Genomic DNA, 18,804 nt, shown 5'->3' with positions numbered 1-18,804 from the left:
ATGTCACTATTAAAGTTGGAAAATCTACTAATAAACAACAGCTTCTACAGCATTAATGAATACCTGGAATTTTTCTCAAATCTGTAGGTCTTTCATAACCCTCCAAACAAAAATTCATAATTATCAACCATTCCAAGATAAAACCAAACCAGCACCTCGCTTTTGTGCTCTGTGTTACTATGCCCAGTTAACAAAAGAACTGGTATTTAATAGTTTTAGTAAAATCAACCAAGGGGTTTTGCAAGCTTTTATTCTATCTGTATGTATATAAGCAGAATAATGTTTTTGTTATAAAGATGCGTTGATACCAATAATAAGATTTTGTACATTATGTAAATATTTAATATATAATTTTATACTGTTCTGTACAATGACAAGTCCAATACCATGAATGTAATAATATGGGAGCTAAATAAATTGATAAATAAGTTGTCTCATTCACTGCATCTCTCTTCAGGAAACCTAACCTCACCATCCCATGACTCCACCTTGTAGTTCATAAAACTGTCCTGTTTTAGGTTTACATTAATTTGTTGAAATAAATTCATATTTCCCCTAATTATGTTTTATGGTGTTACTATAGAAGTGGTACTTAATTATTTAATCAAGTGAATAAAGTCTGTAGTATGTTGTATTTTGAGTTTGTATGTATTTCATTTATTAATAATCACAAAATCAATTTTTTTGCTTTATTTGCCAACACATGCATTTCAACTTAAAGGTTGAGAAATTAAACTTAATGCAATTATCTTTCTTACCTTTGTTTTGGCTATTATTTTAGTATTTTTGATGTACTTGATCAGAAGTAAAAATGCTGGAAGCTACAAAAAGAAATGCAGATGCAGATCTGCCAACATGAGGAATACACTATGAACTGCTAACACTTGAAACTAAACACGGAAATATATGTGACCAAAACAAGAATGGTAGCCCTGCAAGAAGACCATCCTAAGCTTTTTAGTATTACTGTTTGTTTCACTTCAGCATGGTTTTTTCTGGTAGTTACAACTTGGTCTCAATTTTTTATAGGCTACAAACACCATTTGATAAATAATTCTAAAGAACATTGTGCATTATCACACTTAATGGGTGTGCTGATTTGTCAGTAGAATGTAATTGTCCGTCCTAACACCATTCATGAAGGGCACACCACACAAGGTTTCCTGCTTCAGAGAACCATCCTCAACGGTGAATCTTGTGTTAAAACCTCATAGGACTAGTACCAAGCTGCCAGGTGTTTATTGTCTGATAATATATCTCAAGCACAAGAAATGTCAAACAAACAAATTCATAAATATTTGTTCATCATAATTCACCAACACAGAATGCACTACCTTATGAAAGAAAAAAACATTAGTTACCTGTGAAACGATGAGACAGTTCTAGGGCAAAAGCTGGTCAATTGCATCGGAAAGTATCTAAGCATTACTGCAAGACTGCCCTGCTATCAAACAGCAGAATGTATAAAAGAAGACAGACAAGGTCACCAACAAGCAACTACAGTTCCACATTACTTCTTGCTTTTGGCCCATTGGAACTGCAGATTAGGAACTAATTGGTTACTGAGTAATATTCCAGAATCAATACTTTCAGTGTTCTTTTTCTGCTTGGTTGATTACAGTGATCCCATTTATTTGGTCTGAAAATTGGTGGTTATATGCTCTTCTATAAAAATAACATTAAATTTTATATTATGCCTTTTGTATGTAGAGAAACATTATTGCATACTTCATTTGAACCATTTCTATGCAATATGTTATGATGAACGTACAGGTCTGGATGAAGTCCTGCTACTAGTAAACTGACAGGAAGTGATCTGCTGTGGAAGACTTGAGCATAAATTATATTAAACTGTGACATTTTCATATCTTGATTCTCTTTGTCCAAACTGATTCACACAGTTTCAAAGTTCTTTTCAGCACATAAAGCTACAGATTAAATGAAGATGTAAGAAAATACAGCAAGGTAAATCATTATGGATTCAGCATACCTAAAACTCCAGGTCAAACTATAAGAATGAGGAATTAACCACTCACTAATAGCAGACATGCAGCACACAAAACATAACAGCACAGACTTAACTGGCTTTCGAGCAACTATTTTCCAAAAGATTGCTACATACATATTAACATGTCTTGATTATAAAATATTTGATTAATTCAACATATGTATTTGTAATGTGATTACTATAGACACTAGAATGGAATGAAAGTGACATTGTATTGTCTAACTAGGATATGCATTGTCATGCAAAAAAAAAAAAAAAAAAACTGCCATTTCAGAGATGCACTTCACAATAATGGCAACTACACAATGAAATGACATCAATGAGTGAAGTTGTACATGTACTATAAATGTGTATGGTGTATGTGGACCATGAGAATGAAATGTGTCCACTAAGGAATAAAAAAAGTGTACAGCACTGCACCAAACTGGACTACCACGTGCACCTGTAAACAACTAAAAGCTATTGTATTTTCCATTTCATTAAAACTATACCAAAAAATTACTCTCCTCCATATTGTGTTAAATATGAACAACTGCCCTCTAGGTGAATGTCCTTATTATTTTTTCTGGTTATCACATTCTTTCCTCACAATTTTTTTATAACGTAACTGACAGTTTATTGCCGAATTGCATTAAATAAATAACATTGAATAATTTCTCGTATTGTGATACGCTGGAAATACTTTAAATGACGATTATAATCTATTTTTAGACGTTCCAATGAGGCAAAATTTTTTCGGTACTCCATTTAAATTGTAGATTACTAAAATATAACCCTAACCAATACGAGGAAAAAATATATAAACCGAATTTCAACTTCATGTTGCCATAGAATGACGGAGTTAGTTGTCTAAATGAGAGGATAACTCTCAGAAAAAAACTCGGTTTGTAGAAAACATTTTATTTCTATTCTGAATGTACAAAGCTGATATGGCTTGGATTCACAATTGCAAAAAACAGTTTGTGATACAATAATCACAAGAATTTTAGGATAACTTATACACTGAAAACGTGCCTAAAGGTCCTGACTTTGTGTATCATTATTACACACGCAATTTCGTCTGCAGCAGCCTCTCTCGCATATATTTTTCGCACTCCTTTTCAGTTAATACAAAATTCGGCACTGTATGAGGCGAAATAGAGCTCTCTGTGTAAATTGTATATACAAAAATTAATACAGAAATATGAAAGCCTGGATAGCCTACACTTTCAGGCACCCGAAGATGCTACATACGAATCCTTCTGGACAGCAAGAATCGATCCCGTGACAACACACGGCATTTTTCATTGGACAACATCCCGCTGAACCATCTCTCTTCACGCAGCACGTTTGGTCACTTCCGCATCTCTGTTGTCTTCCACTGCATCCTTCAGCGACGACAACTTGCTCCTTCTCCTGCACACGGGCTGCTTCCAAGGTGCTCTCGCTTTCTTGGCGACGGCAAAGACCACCCCCGATGCAGTGTGTTCCGTAGGGGCAGCAGTGGGTCATGTCCCTGCAGCAGACTCCGTGCTGGTACGGACAGCAGCCGTAATGTTTCGTCGGCATCAGGCAGCATGTCGTAACGCCGGGGCAGGTGCTTCCGTCCGGACAGTGCTCGTTTGACTCACTGATATTCGTTGTGGTGGCGGGGGTCAGCTCGACGAAAACGACACGCTCTTTCTTCTCTTGTAGAACGTCAATGCATCGTCCGTGCTCCTCGTCGCAAACAGTGCCGAAGGGGCAGCAGTGGATACCATCGAGGCAGCAAATGGCGTTTGGGTACGGGCAGCAGCCCTCTCCGCCCCCTGACAGTTCGCAGCACGTCTGATCCTGCGGGCAGGTCGTGTCTGTGCAGGCAGACACGCCCCCGCGACGTGCTGTCGTTTCGATTACAGCCTGCTTTGTGTGAGGAGCTTCCGCTCCCTCAATGTCGTTCTCTGTTTGTTGACGACGGCACAGCCCGCCCCCGATGCAGTGGGTTCCGTAGGGGCAGCAGTGGATCAAGTCCCTGCAGCAGACTCCCTGCTGGAACGGACAGCAGCCATAGTGTTTCGTTGTCGTCATACAGCACGTCGAAACGTCAGGACAGGTACTTCCGTCGGGGCAGTGCTCGTTGGACGACACACTGATGTTTGGGGCGGCGATTAACTCGAGGAGAGCGGTCTCCCTGTCCCCTTCCTCTAGAGCACTTTTGCAGCGGCGATGTTCTTCGTCACACACGGTACCGAAAGGGCAGCAGTGGATGCCATCGAGGCAGCAGATGGCGTTTTTGTAAGGACAGCAGCCCTCCCCGCCTTCTGGAAGTGTGCAACACGTCTCATCCCGTGGGCAGGACGACTGCGAACATGTCGACAAACCTCCGGAAACACACGCTGCTAACGCGAAGGCAAGCACGCACAACTTCGGTCCGGCCATGACTACACCGGACCACAGCTGTTCTGCCGCTTTTGTTTCTCGACATCTCGTAGCTGTTGCAGTCGATGTATCGATTGTGGTCGCTGAACTCGATTCGCGCCGAGTCTGCGACCAGGGACGGCGATATCGTATTGCAACGCTGGTTGGTTGACTCCGCGCATCGCGTCACATGATGCCACGGCTAACCGCCCAATAGCGATACAGACACGCCTATCGAGCTGGACAGCGCGCCGCCGTTCTGTGTTTGGTACAAAGCGTTAAGGATGTGACAATGATTAACTACATTTGTTTAGAAAGTAAATAAGCTAACAAAAATGTAGAGCGTTTCAGAAAGCTGTCTACGCTTAAATGACGATTTTACGCTCTCGCAAAAGCTGGAGGAGGAAGAAACTTTCTGTAAATGGCTTAGAGCAAATCTCGGTACCCCTTAGGAAGTCGATATCCATCCATGGACAAATAAATTGTGCAGATTTTGTCTACAGCATACATAGTTTAGAAATATGAGTGGATCCTGCATAGACATGGAAAAGATAATGATCTTACAGCATCGTTGAAATCTAAAAGTACGGAAGGTACATTTAACATTAAAACATAGCTATGATGAGTGTGGTAATTACTTTTTAAGGGTTTGAGAAATTGCTTTGCTAAGATGATAAAATTTTAGTGGAAAATAACTAAAACTATTTCGTACGATTCTTATGTTTTTTTCGTTCCGGTGGAACTAAACACTGTACTTAGACAGCAAATTAAGCTCTGCACTGTTTCTACGTTCTTTCACGTGTTTCTTTTATTATATGCTCTCATATGCGGCACATTATCTTCTCGTCCTTTTGCGTAACAAGGCTGCGCATTTTGGGAACTGAAATCTATAAGGGTATCTGACAAACTAACAAAGTTGGCAAATAAACAAGAAAATTCTAATAGTGTTTCCTTCGGGTAGGACAACCATAGCTGAAGGATTAGTTTGCTTGGAGGTGCTATAAAGTGACAGCATCTCCGATAATTGGAATGTCCAGAACGGATTTCAGTCGTTGGCACATTCCATAGAACAACGAGGAACTGTAATCAACGTAAACGTAATAAGAAGGATTATGATTTGTTGGAGGTATATACTGTGTAAAAATATTTTTGTGTGTTAATAAATATCTAAAGAACCAGCGGAACAATATTTTTCATCTATAATAAGGACTTTGTAGACGTGTAAGAAACTTTTGCGTGTCAGAAACATTGTTGGGATGAATGTCGATTTCACACGGAGTACGTCCGGCGAACAGGTGTGAAGGTTGTCGATCTTAAAGCAGGGAGTTGTACTGTAAGATCATGAAACGCGCTAGAAACAAAGCGAAAGAAACCAGTTAAGAACTATTTTGTTGAAACTCTATGAACAGGATCAGAATGAGGGCAAAGGGAATCCTTCGGCCGTTACACTGACGGGGAAAAAAACGCAACACGAAGAAGGACTTGTGCGGCATAAACGAAAGTTGATATGCATGTTTCTTCACCTAAAAGATGATGTCTATTGAAATTTCTGCGCCAGTCGCGTAAGACTGACGCTGGTAGCTCCATTATGAGTATGCGAATCAGGTTGCTTTAAATACACGCTGTAACGGTCGTGAGCATTAGTTACCTTTCAGATTGGACGTACCGAGCTGATGTTAATTAAGAATGCATTTATCGCGAGAAAGACGCCATTATCAACACCTCATTGAGTTTGAACATGGTCGTGTAATACGCCTACGAGAAGTTGGATGTTTCTTCTGCGATACTGCAGAAAGATTTGCCAGGAACTTAACTACGGTACATGATTGCTGGCAACGGTGGTTACCAGAATGTACGGTGCAACAGGCATGGAACTCCATCCCACAAACTGGCATCCTGCATCAGTACAACACAATCCATGCATGCTTGCATTCTGACGGTTAAAGAATGGTTCAAATGGCTCTGAGCACTATGGGACTTAACATCTGAGGTCATCAGTCCCCTAGAACTTAGAACTACTTAAACCTAACGAACCTAAGGACATGACACTCTTCCATGCCCGAGGCAGGATTCGAACCTGCGACCGTAGCGGTCGCGCGGTTCCGGACTGAAGCGCCTAGAACCGCTCGGCCACATCGGCCGGCTCTCTGGCGGCTACACCTGTTATTAATGTACCAGTACACCTGCGAAGGCTTGTCTCGCATTTACATAAACCTGCGATCTTAAAAAGTTAATCACCTAAATATGTTACCTAGATAAATGTATTCATGAAATTTCATTAACCCACATTAATTTCTTTTGGTGTTTCGATTTTCTGTTCCAACAGTGTATATCACATCTCGCTCGTGTGCAGCCTAAAATGAAAGACTCGTAAGATATTTTGACTCATCATCCTATCGTTTTTGTGAGAACCACCCTAAATTTCATGACGCGCAATCGACTCAAAATTGACGGGATCGATATGTAATCGAAAACTGAGCATTTGTCATCGTAATATATGTGATCAACAAACGCATATTTTTCTAGAAGTCGAGAAAAAAACCTTTACGACTGCCGCTTATGTACACTCGAGGTAAAACCTGATCAACGAAAGGGCCGCGTAGCGACCATGGCATATATCTGCGTAGCGAAAACCTCTTTTCGATCCCCAAACGAATTCTGCCTTTTTTCCATTTGAATTGTTTTCCCAATTCTAATTTAAAAAGAATAGAAGGGTTAGTAAGGTACGTAAAACAATAAGGAATAATTACAAGTTACGGAAATCAAATTCTCAGATGACTTTGATTAGTAAAGAATTACAATTGTACTCCGGGTCGTCTTAAACGTCTCTTTCACTCTGTCGCATGTCCTCACTTTGGTTCGAACAACTACTTGGCTGATACTTGCATAAACACTCTAAAAACAAATATACAGGGTTATTACAAATGATTGAAGCGATTTCACAGCTCTACAATAACTTTATTATTTGAGATATTTTCACAATGCTTTGCACACACATACAAAATCTCAAAAAGTTTTTTTAGGCATTCACAAATGTTCGATACGTGCCCCTTTAGTGATTCGGCAGGCATCAAGCCGGTAATCAAGTTCCTCCCACACTCGGCGCAGCATGTCCCCATCAATGAGTTCGAAAGCATCGTTGATGCGAGCTCGCAGTTCTGGCACGTTTCTTGGTAGAGGAGGTTTAAACACTGAATCTTTCACATAACCCCACAGAAAGAAATCGCATGGGGCTAAGTCGGGAGAGCGTGGAGGCCATGACATGAATTGCTGATCATGATCTCCACCACGACCCATACATCGGTTTTCCAATCTCCTGTTTAAGAAATGCAGAACATCATGATGGAAGTGCGGTGGAGCACCATTTTCCAAACCGTCGGCTGTGGTACGTTGAGCTCCCTGCTTGCTTTATTCGTCGACTTCTGCGGGCTACGCGTGAAACTTGCCCGCACGCGTTCAACCGTTTCTTCGCTCACTGCAGGCCGACCAATTGATTTCCCCTTACAGAGGCATCCAGAAGCTTTAAACTGCGCATACCATCGCCGAATGGAGTTAGCAGTTGGTGGATCTTTGTTGAACTTCGTCCTGAAGTGTCGTTGCACTGTTATGACTGACTGATGTGAGTGCATTTCAAGCACGACATACGCTTTCTCGGCTCCAGTCGCCATTTTGTCTCACTGCGCTCTCGAGCGCTCTGGGGGCAGAAACCTGAAGTGCGGCTTCAGCCGAACAAAACTTTATGAGTTTTTCGACGTACCTGTAGTGTGTCGTGACCATGTCAATGAATGGAGCTACAGTGAATTTATGAAATCGCTTCAATCATTTGTAATAGCCCTGTACTCGTGGCCTCAGGAATATACACAAATCAAAAAATGTTTTGAATCACTCCGGTTCCCAGAACTCCTGAAGACAAACGTTAATGTGGATATTGTATCACAGACACGGTCCCTATGACTGTTCAGATATGTCACTAAGCCCTCCCAAAGACGTAAACAACCATGCATGAGCTAGGAAGGACTCTCAACAGGGGAAGTGTCCAAGCGTCTCGGAACGAACCATGTTCGGACATGGAGGAGATACAGAGAGACAGGAACTGTCGTTAGCATGCCTCGCTCGCGCCGCCCAAGGGCTACTACTGCAGTGGATGACCGCTACCTACGGACTGCGGCTCGGAGGAACCCTGACAGCAACGCCACCATCTTGAATAATGCTTTTCGTGCAGCCACAGGACTTCGTGTTACGACTCAAACTGTGCCCAATAGGCTGCATGATGCGCAACTTCACTCCCTAAGTCCACGGCGAGGTCTACCTTTGCAACCACGACACCGTGCAGATGGGCCCAACAACGTGCCAAATGAAACGCTCAGGATTGGCGTCATTTTCTCTTCACCGATGACTGTCGCATATACTTTCATCCAGACAATCGTCGGAGACGTGTCTGGAGGCAACCCGGTCAGGCTGAACGCCTTAAACACACAGTCCCGCGAGTGCAGCAAGGTGGAGGTTCCCTGCTGTTTTGGGGTGGCATTATGTGGGGCCGACGTACGCCGCTGGTGGTCATGGAAGGTGCCGTAACGGCTATACGATACGTGTATGCCATCCTCCGACCGATAGCGCAACCATATCGGCAGCATATCGGCGAGGCATTCATCTTCATGAACGACAATTCGCACCCCCATTGTGCACATCTTGTGAATGACTTCCTTCAGGATAACGACATCGCTCGACTAGAGTGGCCAGCATGTTCTCCAGACATGAACACTGTCGAACAAGCCTGGTATAGATTGAAAAAGGTTGTTTGTGGACGACGTGGCCCACCAACCACTCTAAGGGATCTACGCCGAATCGCCGTTGAGGGGTGGGACAAGCTGGACTAACAGTGCCTTAATGAATTCGTGGATAGTATGCCACGACGAATACAGGCACGAATCACTACAAGTGGACGTGCTACTGGGTATTATAGGTACCGGTGTGTACAGCAATATAGACCACCGCCTCTGAAGGTCTCGCTGTATAGTGGTACAACATGCAATGTGTGTTTTTCATGATCAGTGAAAAGGGCGGAAATGATATTTATGTTTATCTCTATTCAGATTTTTTTGTACAGGTTCCGGAACTCTCGGAACCGAGGTGATGCAAAACCTTTTTTGATGTGTGTGTAATGTATACAAATCTTCACTCAACCACATTGTTTCTTCCTAAGATTCGGCGGAAAACGGACTTGGTTTACATTTAAGACATTTCTTATTCGTAGATTAATTTCGATGCATGCATGTATGCATACGCAAGAAATCGGTAATTACAGTTGATTATGAATGATGCTATGAATCGGGACGAATTACCAGCTGTCTTACTCGGAAGGATTTTCGGCGACGTTTGTTTACAGACGGGTGCTGGTCAGAATTTTATTTCGAGGTTTCAAAATTACAATATGCTTCTGAAAACCTAGCGGGAATTGTCTAAGTGCGTGCATGCAATAATGATGAAACACGCTGTGGATTCTATAGGTGTTGCTTTCATTACACTGAGTCGCGTTATGTAGAACATCAAAAATTAAACCACTTTCACAAATATGATGAAGTTCAAAAGTCAAACAGTAGAGAGATTTTCCAAAGAGTAACTATTGCTCCATTTTTCGAGTTATATTCTTCATATCAATAAATATCTAGTATTACGCCCTTTCTAGAGTACGCAGTTCAAATTTCTCAAAATCGGTTCAACGGGTTTGTCTTGAAAGGGGTTACAAACAGTTACTTTCGCGTTTATAATATCAGTATGGACAAGCGACAGTCGTAACAGTTTTTTCCTCGATTTCTAGGAAAAGATGTCTCCATGAATACCATGTCGATGATGAAAAATGCTCAGTTTTCAATTGTCTATCAAATGGTTCAAATGGCTCTGGGCACTATGGGACTCAACTGCTGAGGTCATTAGTCCCCTAGAACTTAGAACTAGTTAAACCTAACTAACCTAAGGACATCACAAACATCCATGCCCGAGGCAGGATTCGAACCTGCGACCGTAGCGGTCTTGCGGTTCCAGACTGCAGCGCCTTTAACCGCACGGCCACTTCGGCCGGCAATTGTCTATCCATTCCGACATTTTTTAATCAATTGCGCGTCATGAAATCTAAGGATAATTTTCTCAAAAACTGGAGTGCTTTGAGCCAAAATGCCTTGGAGTATTTCATTTTAGGTTGCACGCAAGCGAGCTGCCAAATATAAGCTGAAACGGTTGGTCATGTCTGGCTCCTTCCACTTGACAGTGCTGAGTGTAACGGTTCTGAAAAAGTTAACGTACCATGTTTTCTAGTTTCGTAACCTTCACTCGTTACTTCAATTTAATGTTTAACGACAGTCACTGTATTGTGAATAAGGTCTTAACAGTTAAGTGACTGTTTTTGAAAGTGAACCATAAGTAATACTTTGATCACAATCACAGAATTTTGTTCATTATTCCGCGCTACGTTTGGAGGTTTCAGCTATTTATCTTCATATTATTTACAGTTCTTTCACATTTTCAGCGTCCGATTATGTATTAAGACGGACGCAACTTGACGTTACATACTTTTTTTTTCCAGAGTGACAGGTAGGAAGATGTGGGGGGTACATCCACTGCGATATACCGGGTGTCCATAATTAAAGTTCCAGTTTCAAAACGCAGCAGAAAGAGAACCAATGCTCAGAATAGCGTCAAATTTGATAAGCATATTATTGACGCAGACGGAAACGCCATGGAACAAAAAAATTTAACGAAAATTTTGCCACTAGATGGCGCTATAAGCGTCTTAATGTAAACGGGATCGGCTACGAATGACAAATGAATCTCAATGTGACGATTGTCATTTGAGTAGCGCATTACGCCATCAGTACTGCTCGATGTGTATGGCTGCACAAGATCGGCAGTCACACAATTGTGTCACTGTTAGGCAAGCTCATCCACCACGGCAAGATCCTACCGCATCGGACGGAAACCATCGGTTTTTAATTGTCCTGAGGCAAAAAGAAAGTGACACTGGTTTTTACCTACACTGGAGCCAAAAACCGCATAGAAAGCAAAATAATATTGGTTACTAAATCTCGCCAGGTTAGCGCAAGACATGCTCACATCGCCCACCATTTTCTGTGAGAAGGTGAAATCGAGAAACAGCGTGTACCATAGCAGATCGGAATGTCTCGGGGGTCACGTTTAGAATGCGTGTCTTCAATTCAGCTACATTCGTAATTAGGGCACTGAACGCAACATCTTTCGGATATCCCCACAGCAAGAAGTCACACGGATTAAGGTCAGGTGATAATTCTAGCTTTTCCGAAATATCTCTGGAGCAGTCGCTTCACTGGCTGTGCAGTGTCGGGGGAGCGCCATCTGCCCACACAGCCAAGCTATTGAAGGTTTGGAATGAGAATGAAGGCTTTCACGACCGGTCGACATGGCTGTTGATATACCTTCCGGGATGTGAGGTTGTGGTCCAAGAACTTTTCTGCTCCTTACGTTTCGTCCAGGACTACGCTGGACTTCCTCAGAGGCGCTGCTCCGCTGAGTCTTGCCGACTGACTGGTCGGGTGTCTGAGAGCGACTTATATATTGTGAGAAAGGGGGGCGTGGTTCAGGTGACACGTGATGAGCAGTGATAATCCATAGCAAAGATAAGGTTGACTATCGATTACCACCTTGTCAAAGATAAAAAATGGTTCAAATGGCTCTGAGCACTATGGGACTCAACTGCTATGGTCAGAAGTCCCCTAGAACTTAGAACTACTTAAACCTAACTAACCTAAGGACAGCACACAACACCCAGCCATCACGAGGCAGAGAAAATCCCTGACCCCGCCGGGAATCGAACCCGGGAACCCGGGCGTGGGAAGCGAGAACGCTACCGCACGACCACGAGATGCGGGCGAGTCAAAGATAAAAATTGTTAGCAGTTTTGTAGAGCCACTGTCCATATATCGCTAAGTTTCATAGCCTCCTCTTTCCTCCTCTTTCTAATCATCATCCTCAACAAAAAAGAGGTCTCATAAAAAGTCTCGTCGATCGAGCGGAACGGATATGTACACCTGAACATTTGGATGCTGAAGTGAAACATCTGAAGCAGGCTTTTGAAAAGAACGGCTACTCAAGAAAAGAGATAGATAGAATTTTGCGTCCAAGGAACAGAAACCCAAAAGATAAGAATGAACCACAACAACAGAAAAATACAGTAGTTCTCCCTTTTATTAAAAAAGTAACAGATCGGATCGGTAAGATTTTACGAAAACATGACATAAAACCGATCTTTAAGCCAACTAAGAAAATAAGTCAAGTACTACGATCTGTGAAGGATAAACGCCCTCCTCTGTCGACATGTGGTGTGTATAAAATTCCATGTACCTGTGGTAAAGTTTATATTGGTACTACCAAAAGAAGCGTAAACACGCGACTGAAAGAGCATAAAAGTCTTTGTCGACTTGGAAAAATAGAAAAGTCAGCTGTAGCGGAACATGCTCTTCAACCAGGCAACCACCAAGTGAAGTTTTCTCATACCAAAGTTTTATCTACAACGTTAAATTACTATCCACGGCTTTATAGAGAAGCTATCGAAATTTATAAACATAACGATAATTTTAATAGGAAAGAGGAGGCTATGAAACTTAGCGATATATGGACAGTGGCTCTACAAAACTGCTAACAATTTTTATCTTTGACAAGGTGGTAATCGATAGTCAACCTTATCTTTGCTATGGATTATCACTGCTCATCACGTGTCACCTGAACCACGCCCCCATTTCTCACAATATATAAGTCGCTCTGACACCCGACCAGTCAGTCGGCAAGACTCAGCGGAGTAGTGCCTCTGAGGAAGTCCAGCGAAGTCCTGGACGAAACGTAAGGAGCAGAAAAGTTCTTGGACCACGACCTCACATCCCGGAAGGTATATCAACAGCTGTTTGGAATGAGATTGCGGCGCAAAAGACTAGCATAGCGTTTACCCGTGACTGTGCAGTTAACAGGGCCCGCAGTACTCATCTCCTCGAAACAATACGGTCCTATGATAAACGATGCCGCCAACCCACATCACTAAGTCACTTTTGCAGTCCGCGGCTGACGTGCGTTAGGATTTTCCGTTGCCCATATCATGGAATTCTGCCTATTGACATGTCCTTCGAGACGGAAATGGCTTCGTCTGTCAACAGAATGTTCCACGGCTATTCATTGCCCACTTCCATACGAGCAAAAAATTCCAGGTCAGCAGGAAGCAACTCCTGAACACGGGTGATTCTGTATGGATAGCAATGCAGGATGTTTCGTCGGATTTTATGCACCACACTCGCAGGCAAGTGCAACGTTCGCACTGCGTATTTGCACACCACCGCTAGACCGCTGCTGAAACGCTGTGGCGACATCTTCAGACGTCGGATCAACAGATTTCCTCCCTCTGCCACAGTGCACTTTGAAAGAACCTGTCTTTTCGAATTTTGCAATCGTTTTCTCTAGATCCTTACCAGATATCGGATCAATGCCTTTTTTCATAGCCTTGAGTGTTCGTAACTTCAAGGGCTGCCGGTGCACAATAATCGTTCTCGCGAAAGAGCTTTACCAGCAGTGCGCGATCCTTTATAATTATATAGACAGTCACGATGGCCTGAGGAACAGCCGTGTGCTTCGTGTCTGCTGCTGTGCATATTTTGATGCTTATAGCACCATCTATTTGGGAAATTTCTGTTAAATTTTCATTTTTGGTCTGTGACGTTTTCCCCTGCATCTATAATATGCTGATCAAAGTTGACGTCATTCTGAGAAGTGGCTATCTTTCTATAGCGTTTTGAACTGAACTTCGATTATGGACTCCCAGTGCATCGCTGACGTACGATAAGTGGAATATCTGCGACTTGACCACAGATTTTGGTTATTCTTAGCTTCCAAAAATAACAGACGTGTATCTTTTATTGTGCGAAACTCGTGCAATGAAACGTTATAATCATATCTCAGTTACATCGTACCCGGTCCGTATCCTCGCTAGAGAATAGTTGATGACATAAAGAAAACTGAAGACCGAAATAGATGGAGAAGTCTAGACCGACAGTCAATCAGGGTAACTTTGTACCACTGTTTTGAAAATATATAACAAAATAAGTTACAATCACAACAGACATTGTAACACTTCACATCTATAGTAGCTGAGTGTTTGGTAAAGTGAAAATGTATACTAACTATGCCCCATTGGAGTAAAATTTCTATTTTAATACTGGTACAAAGTTACACTTTCATTTAGGGTAACTTTAGACCAGTCTTAAAAAAAAACAGTATTTTTCCTATGTCTAATGCTCTGAGTATATATAGAGCATATCAGAAGGAAATCAGGTGTTAATAAGAAGTATAAACAAGAATTGTTAATTCACTATCGAAGTTTACTCTGAAATATAACTGTCGCCAGAAGTTCACTTCACAGCCAACGCAACTATAATCCGTTCATTATAAGAATAAACCTGCTGGAGCAAAAATGGTTCAAATTGCTCTGAGCACTATGGGACTTAACTTCTGAGGTCATAAGTCCCCTAGAACTTAGAACTACTTAAACCTAACTAACCTAAGGACATCACACACACCCATGCCCGAGGCAGGATTCGAACCTGCGACCGTAGCAGTCCCGCGGTTCCGGACTGCAGCGCCAGAACCGCTAGACCACCGCGGCCGGCAATACGCTCCTTAGACGACTAGACGAAAACCACAACACTTTATTGTTTTTAGCTAACATGCTATTGTAATTAAAAACAAGAATGATGAAAATTCCTGACCTAACCACAGCGTAACTTTTTTTACATAAGCTGTGTGTAACGTAAGAGAGTATTGAAGGATTTCACCGTATAGGTAAATATGGAAGCCACTGAAGGTACTGTATCGTATGGAAAGGGGGACCTAGAAACGACGGAGAGGCTTCGTCCCCGCCGTAGCCCACAGTGGTTCACAACCCCACAACAGGCCACAGCAGTCCACCCACCCCACCGCCGCCCCACACCGAACCCAGGGTCATTGTGCGGTTCGGCCTCCAGTGGACCCCCAGAGTTTCACTGCGGAACAGAAAGCACCCTCAGCCATTTTCATAGTGCACATTGACAGCTCGACAATCAGAGCACAATGCTGCAGAGGCTGTGACTGCACACGATTTTTGAAATAAACACTACGTTGCTGAAGCGTGTTAAGAAAAAGGTTGGTGGCTGTTAATGCATTTGAACATCTTAAAGTTTCATTTAACGTATTTAACGTATTGTATGTTAACCGGGGACCTAGAAACGACGGAGAGGTTCCGTCCCCGCCGCAGCCGCAGTGGTCCACAACCCCACGACGACTACCGCAGTCCACTTCACCCCTCCGCCGCCCCACACCGAACCCAGGGTTACTGTGCTGTTTGGCCCCCGGTGGATCCCCCAGGGAACGTCTCACACCAGACGAGTGTAAACCCTATGCTTGCGTGGTAGAGTGATGGTGGTGTACGCGTACGTGGAGAACTGGTTTGCGCAGCAATCGTCGACATAGTGTAACTGAGGCGAAATAAGGGGAACCAGCCCGCATTCGCCGAGGCAGATGGAAAACCGCCTTAAAACCATCCACAGACTGGCCGGTTCATCGGACCTCGACACAAATCCGCCGGGCAGATTCGTGCCGGGGACCAGGCGCTCCTTCCCGCCCGGAAAGGTTGCGTTAGACAGCACGGCCAACCGGGCGGGCAACGTAACTTAGTAATAACATATCTAATACATGAGTAGGACCTACTTCCAAGAGCGTAACAACACCTGTGAACGTGTGCTATGGCTTCTGACCAATCATCGCGTTTGTGTGTGTTTACATCGGGTTTATTCTTATGATGAACGGATTATACAGCATAATCATAAGTCTGAGAGCTCATAAGAAGGTGGAAAGACAACTGAAATATTATCTGGAAACTACAGGTTTAGCAGCAGCAGCAGTTTGAAACAAAAGTAGGAATTGGTGACCGGTAAAAAGTTACCCTGATTGATTGCGTAGCTACAAAGCAGTGGACCATAAATGGGTGATGATCGAGATAATATTTGTTGGATTATGGGCGTTATTTTCTGCAAAATGACTTATTCTGGGACGCAAACAGAAAATCTGGCACCATACATCTGAGTACACAAAAGAAACCGACATTTTCTGTCTTGAAACCAGACTTTCGACCCGTTGAAACGTACTGTGGACTTACGAATAAAGTTTCGTGACTGATTTATCAGTAACTCGAAACTCAGCGCTGATCAGTTTATGTTTTGTAATTTTAATTCTGTGTATCGTGTTTCATACGACGTGCAACTAATCGTAACGAGTCTATAGCTCTTTGTAATTATCGATGGTGTTGATAGTGACCGAACGCAGGGTATTCGCCCGCTAAATTACAGAAACCTTGTCATGGGAAATTAGGACTTCAGCCCCCTACAGGCCCGTGAAGGTTGAGAATTTGCTCCACTTCTCTGTAACGATTGCCTTAACAGTGTTGGCCATCTGGACACGCTTCCAATCCAACCCAGATTCTCAACTTGTCACGCGCAAGTAGTAACGCCATTCGTAAGCCCCACTGTTCGTAGGATTCTGTAAGTGCCGCAGGGATTCGGAAGATACGGTGCATCTGGATAGAAAGTAACTAGAGGCCTGTGAGGAAAGTAATGAGACTGGACACATTGCGAGCGATATGGCAACGCTGTGTTGTTTTGTGTAGACCGGTGTGTTCATACCTTCCATATGCTCAGTCTGAATTTCAATTCCGTACAGCCATCACGTGAGTTTTGAGAGCGCCATCAGTTAAGTTGTGTTTTTCTTGTGTGCTACGAAGATGGTACAGCGAAATTTAGAGCAACGTTATGCCATCCGGCTTTGTGTTAAACTTCGAGAATCCGCGACTGAGACCTTTGAAAAGTCGAATCAGGCGTACGGTGAATATTCCTCACCAAGAGCACAGATTTTTCATTGGCACAAACCATTTCTCGAAGGCTCTCACTGCTAATTGCGATAGTGCTATATAGTAGGGAGGTTAATATTTGATTCATTAGGACCTCCAGTCATTATTGTCAGTCTATTGCATCACAGAGAGTAGGAGCCCCTTGTTCTCGAGCCAGTTCTTATTCTCACAATATTTCAGTATATCCCATCCTTTAACTCACTGTGTGTGTAGACAATCATGTCCTGATGTATAATAAATCTCACTGTAATATTTAATCCGCATCTCATTTCGTAGATATAGTCAGAATCCAATTTCCTGTTCCATTAAGTTTCGGGTGTGCAGCCGGAAGAAATCTCCTTCTTCTTCTAATATTTCGGCTGTATAACGTTCAGCCATCTTCAGAGTGAGCCGCAAGAACAAATAGAAGCAGGTGTCCCACAGGGATCTGTGCTTGGCCCCCTCCTATATCTACTATACACCAATAATCTGCCGAAGGAGCCGGGCGGTAACATTGCCCTATATGCAGATGACACTGCATTATACCACAGTGGCAGAAACACCAACTATCTAGCCTACCGCCTACAACGACACCTAGACAAAGTGACAAAGTGGTGCAATCTGTGGAAAATAAAGATCAACGCAGACAAATGCAAGACTATCTTATTCAGCCACAAAATCAAACGCCCCATAGTGAACATCACGCACAACGACCAGGTACTACCCTGGAAAGAAGTAGTTACCTACCTCGGGCTAAAACTGGATAAGAATCTGACATTTACAGCCGCTCCAGTGCTCGCTTCGTCCCTTTATACTGTTGTACCGCGCGACTGCGCATGCGGCAACAGATGCAAATGCGCCAGAGACGTTGGTCGGCGGCAGAGACGTGCATAATGCGCCAGTTGTATCTATGACTCCGCAGTTGATCTTTGTTGGCATATCGATATATCATTGTGAGCTGCACTGTGACGACGTCTTTGCGAGTTTATTACAGCAAGTGCCGGATTCCAGGATTTATCAAGATTGAAACCACTATCTCTATTAATTAAAGGCTCTTCTGCCGTTCCCACTCATTTTTAAAGGCTTGGGACGTTACACAGCTAGACTACCTCTTTTTGTTCAAATAGCCAATGGGCCTGTGAACTTTCTTTACACCACAGACAAAGAGCGAAGGGTCAACAGTGCTGAGATCACGATTCTGCAGAAATGAAGAAAGATGTGCCAGCCACAAAACGCTGCACCGCAGTGCCAATTAAAATGTTGCGGTGCGCCGAGAGCTTGCACACGACCACGAGCTGCTGCCCCTTCTTTTAGACAAGTTGTACCATACATTTCTTTCTTTCCTAATTCAGTTCTGTACCCCCTCATTACTTTTCCAAGCTACCCATCTAACATTCACGATTCTTTTGTAGTACCAGGTTTCAAAAGCTTCAATTTTCTTTTTGTCTCAACTATTTATGGTTCACATTTTCACTTAAACTTATATTCGATGTTA

At 43.0% G+C, this 18,804-nt stretch overlaps 1 protein-coding gene across 1 annotated transcript; it reads right to left on the bottom strand.

Moving 5' to 3' along the window:
• Positions 1-2,892: 2,892 nt before the first annotated feature.
• LOC126100565 (progranulin-like) lies at positions 2,893-4,441 on the bottom strand. The gene has a single exon (XM_049911182.1). It carries the CDS (start codon positions 4,403-4,405, stop codon positions 3,209-3,211), a length of 1,197 nt encoding a protein of 398 aa, XP_049767139.1. The 5' UTR covers positions 4,406-4,441; the 3' UTR covers positions 2,893-3,208.
• Between the last annotated feature and the right edge of the window lie 14,363 nt (positions 4,442-18,804).

Source organism: Schistocerca cancellata, chromosome 9 (assembly GCF_023864275.1).
Source record: "Schistocerca cancellata isolate TAMUIC-IGC-003103 chromosome 9, iqSchCanc2.1, whole genome shotgun sequence".
Classification (NCBI taxonomy): Eukaryota; Metazoa; Arthropoda; class Insecta; order Orthoptera; family Acrididae; genus Schistocerca; species Schistocerca cancellata.
Note: the sequence above shows the minus strand (reverse complement) of the source record. Positions and strands in the feature narration are given on the sequence as shown.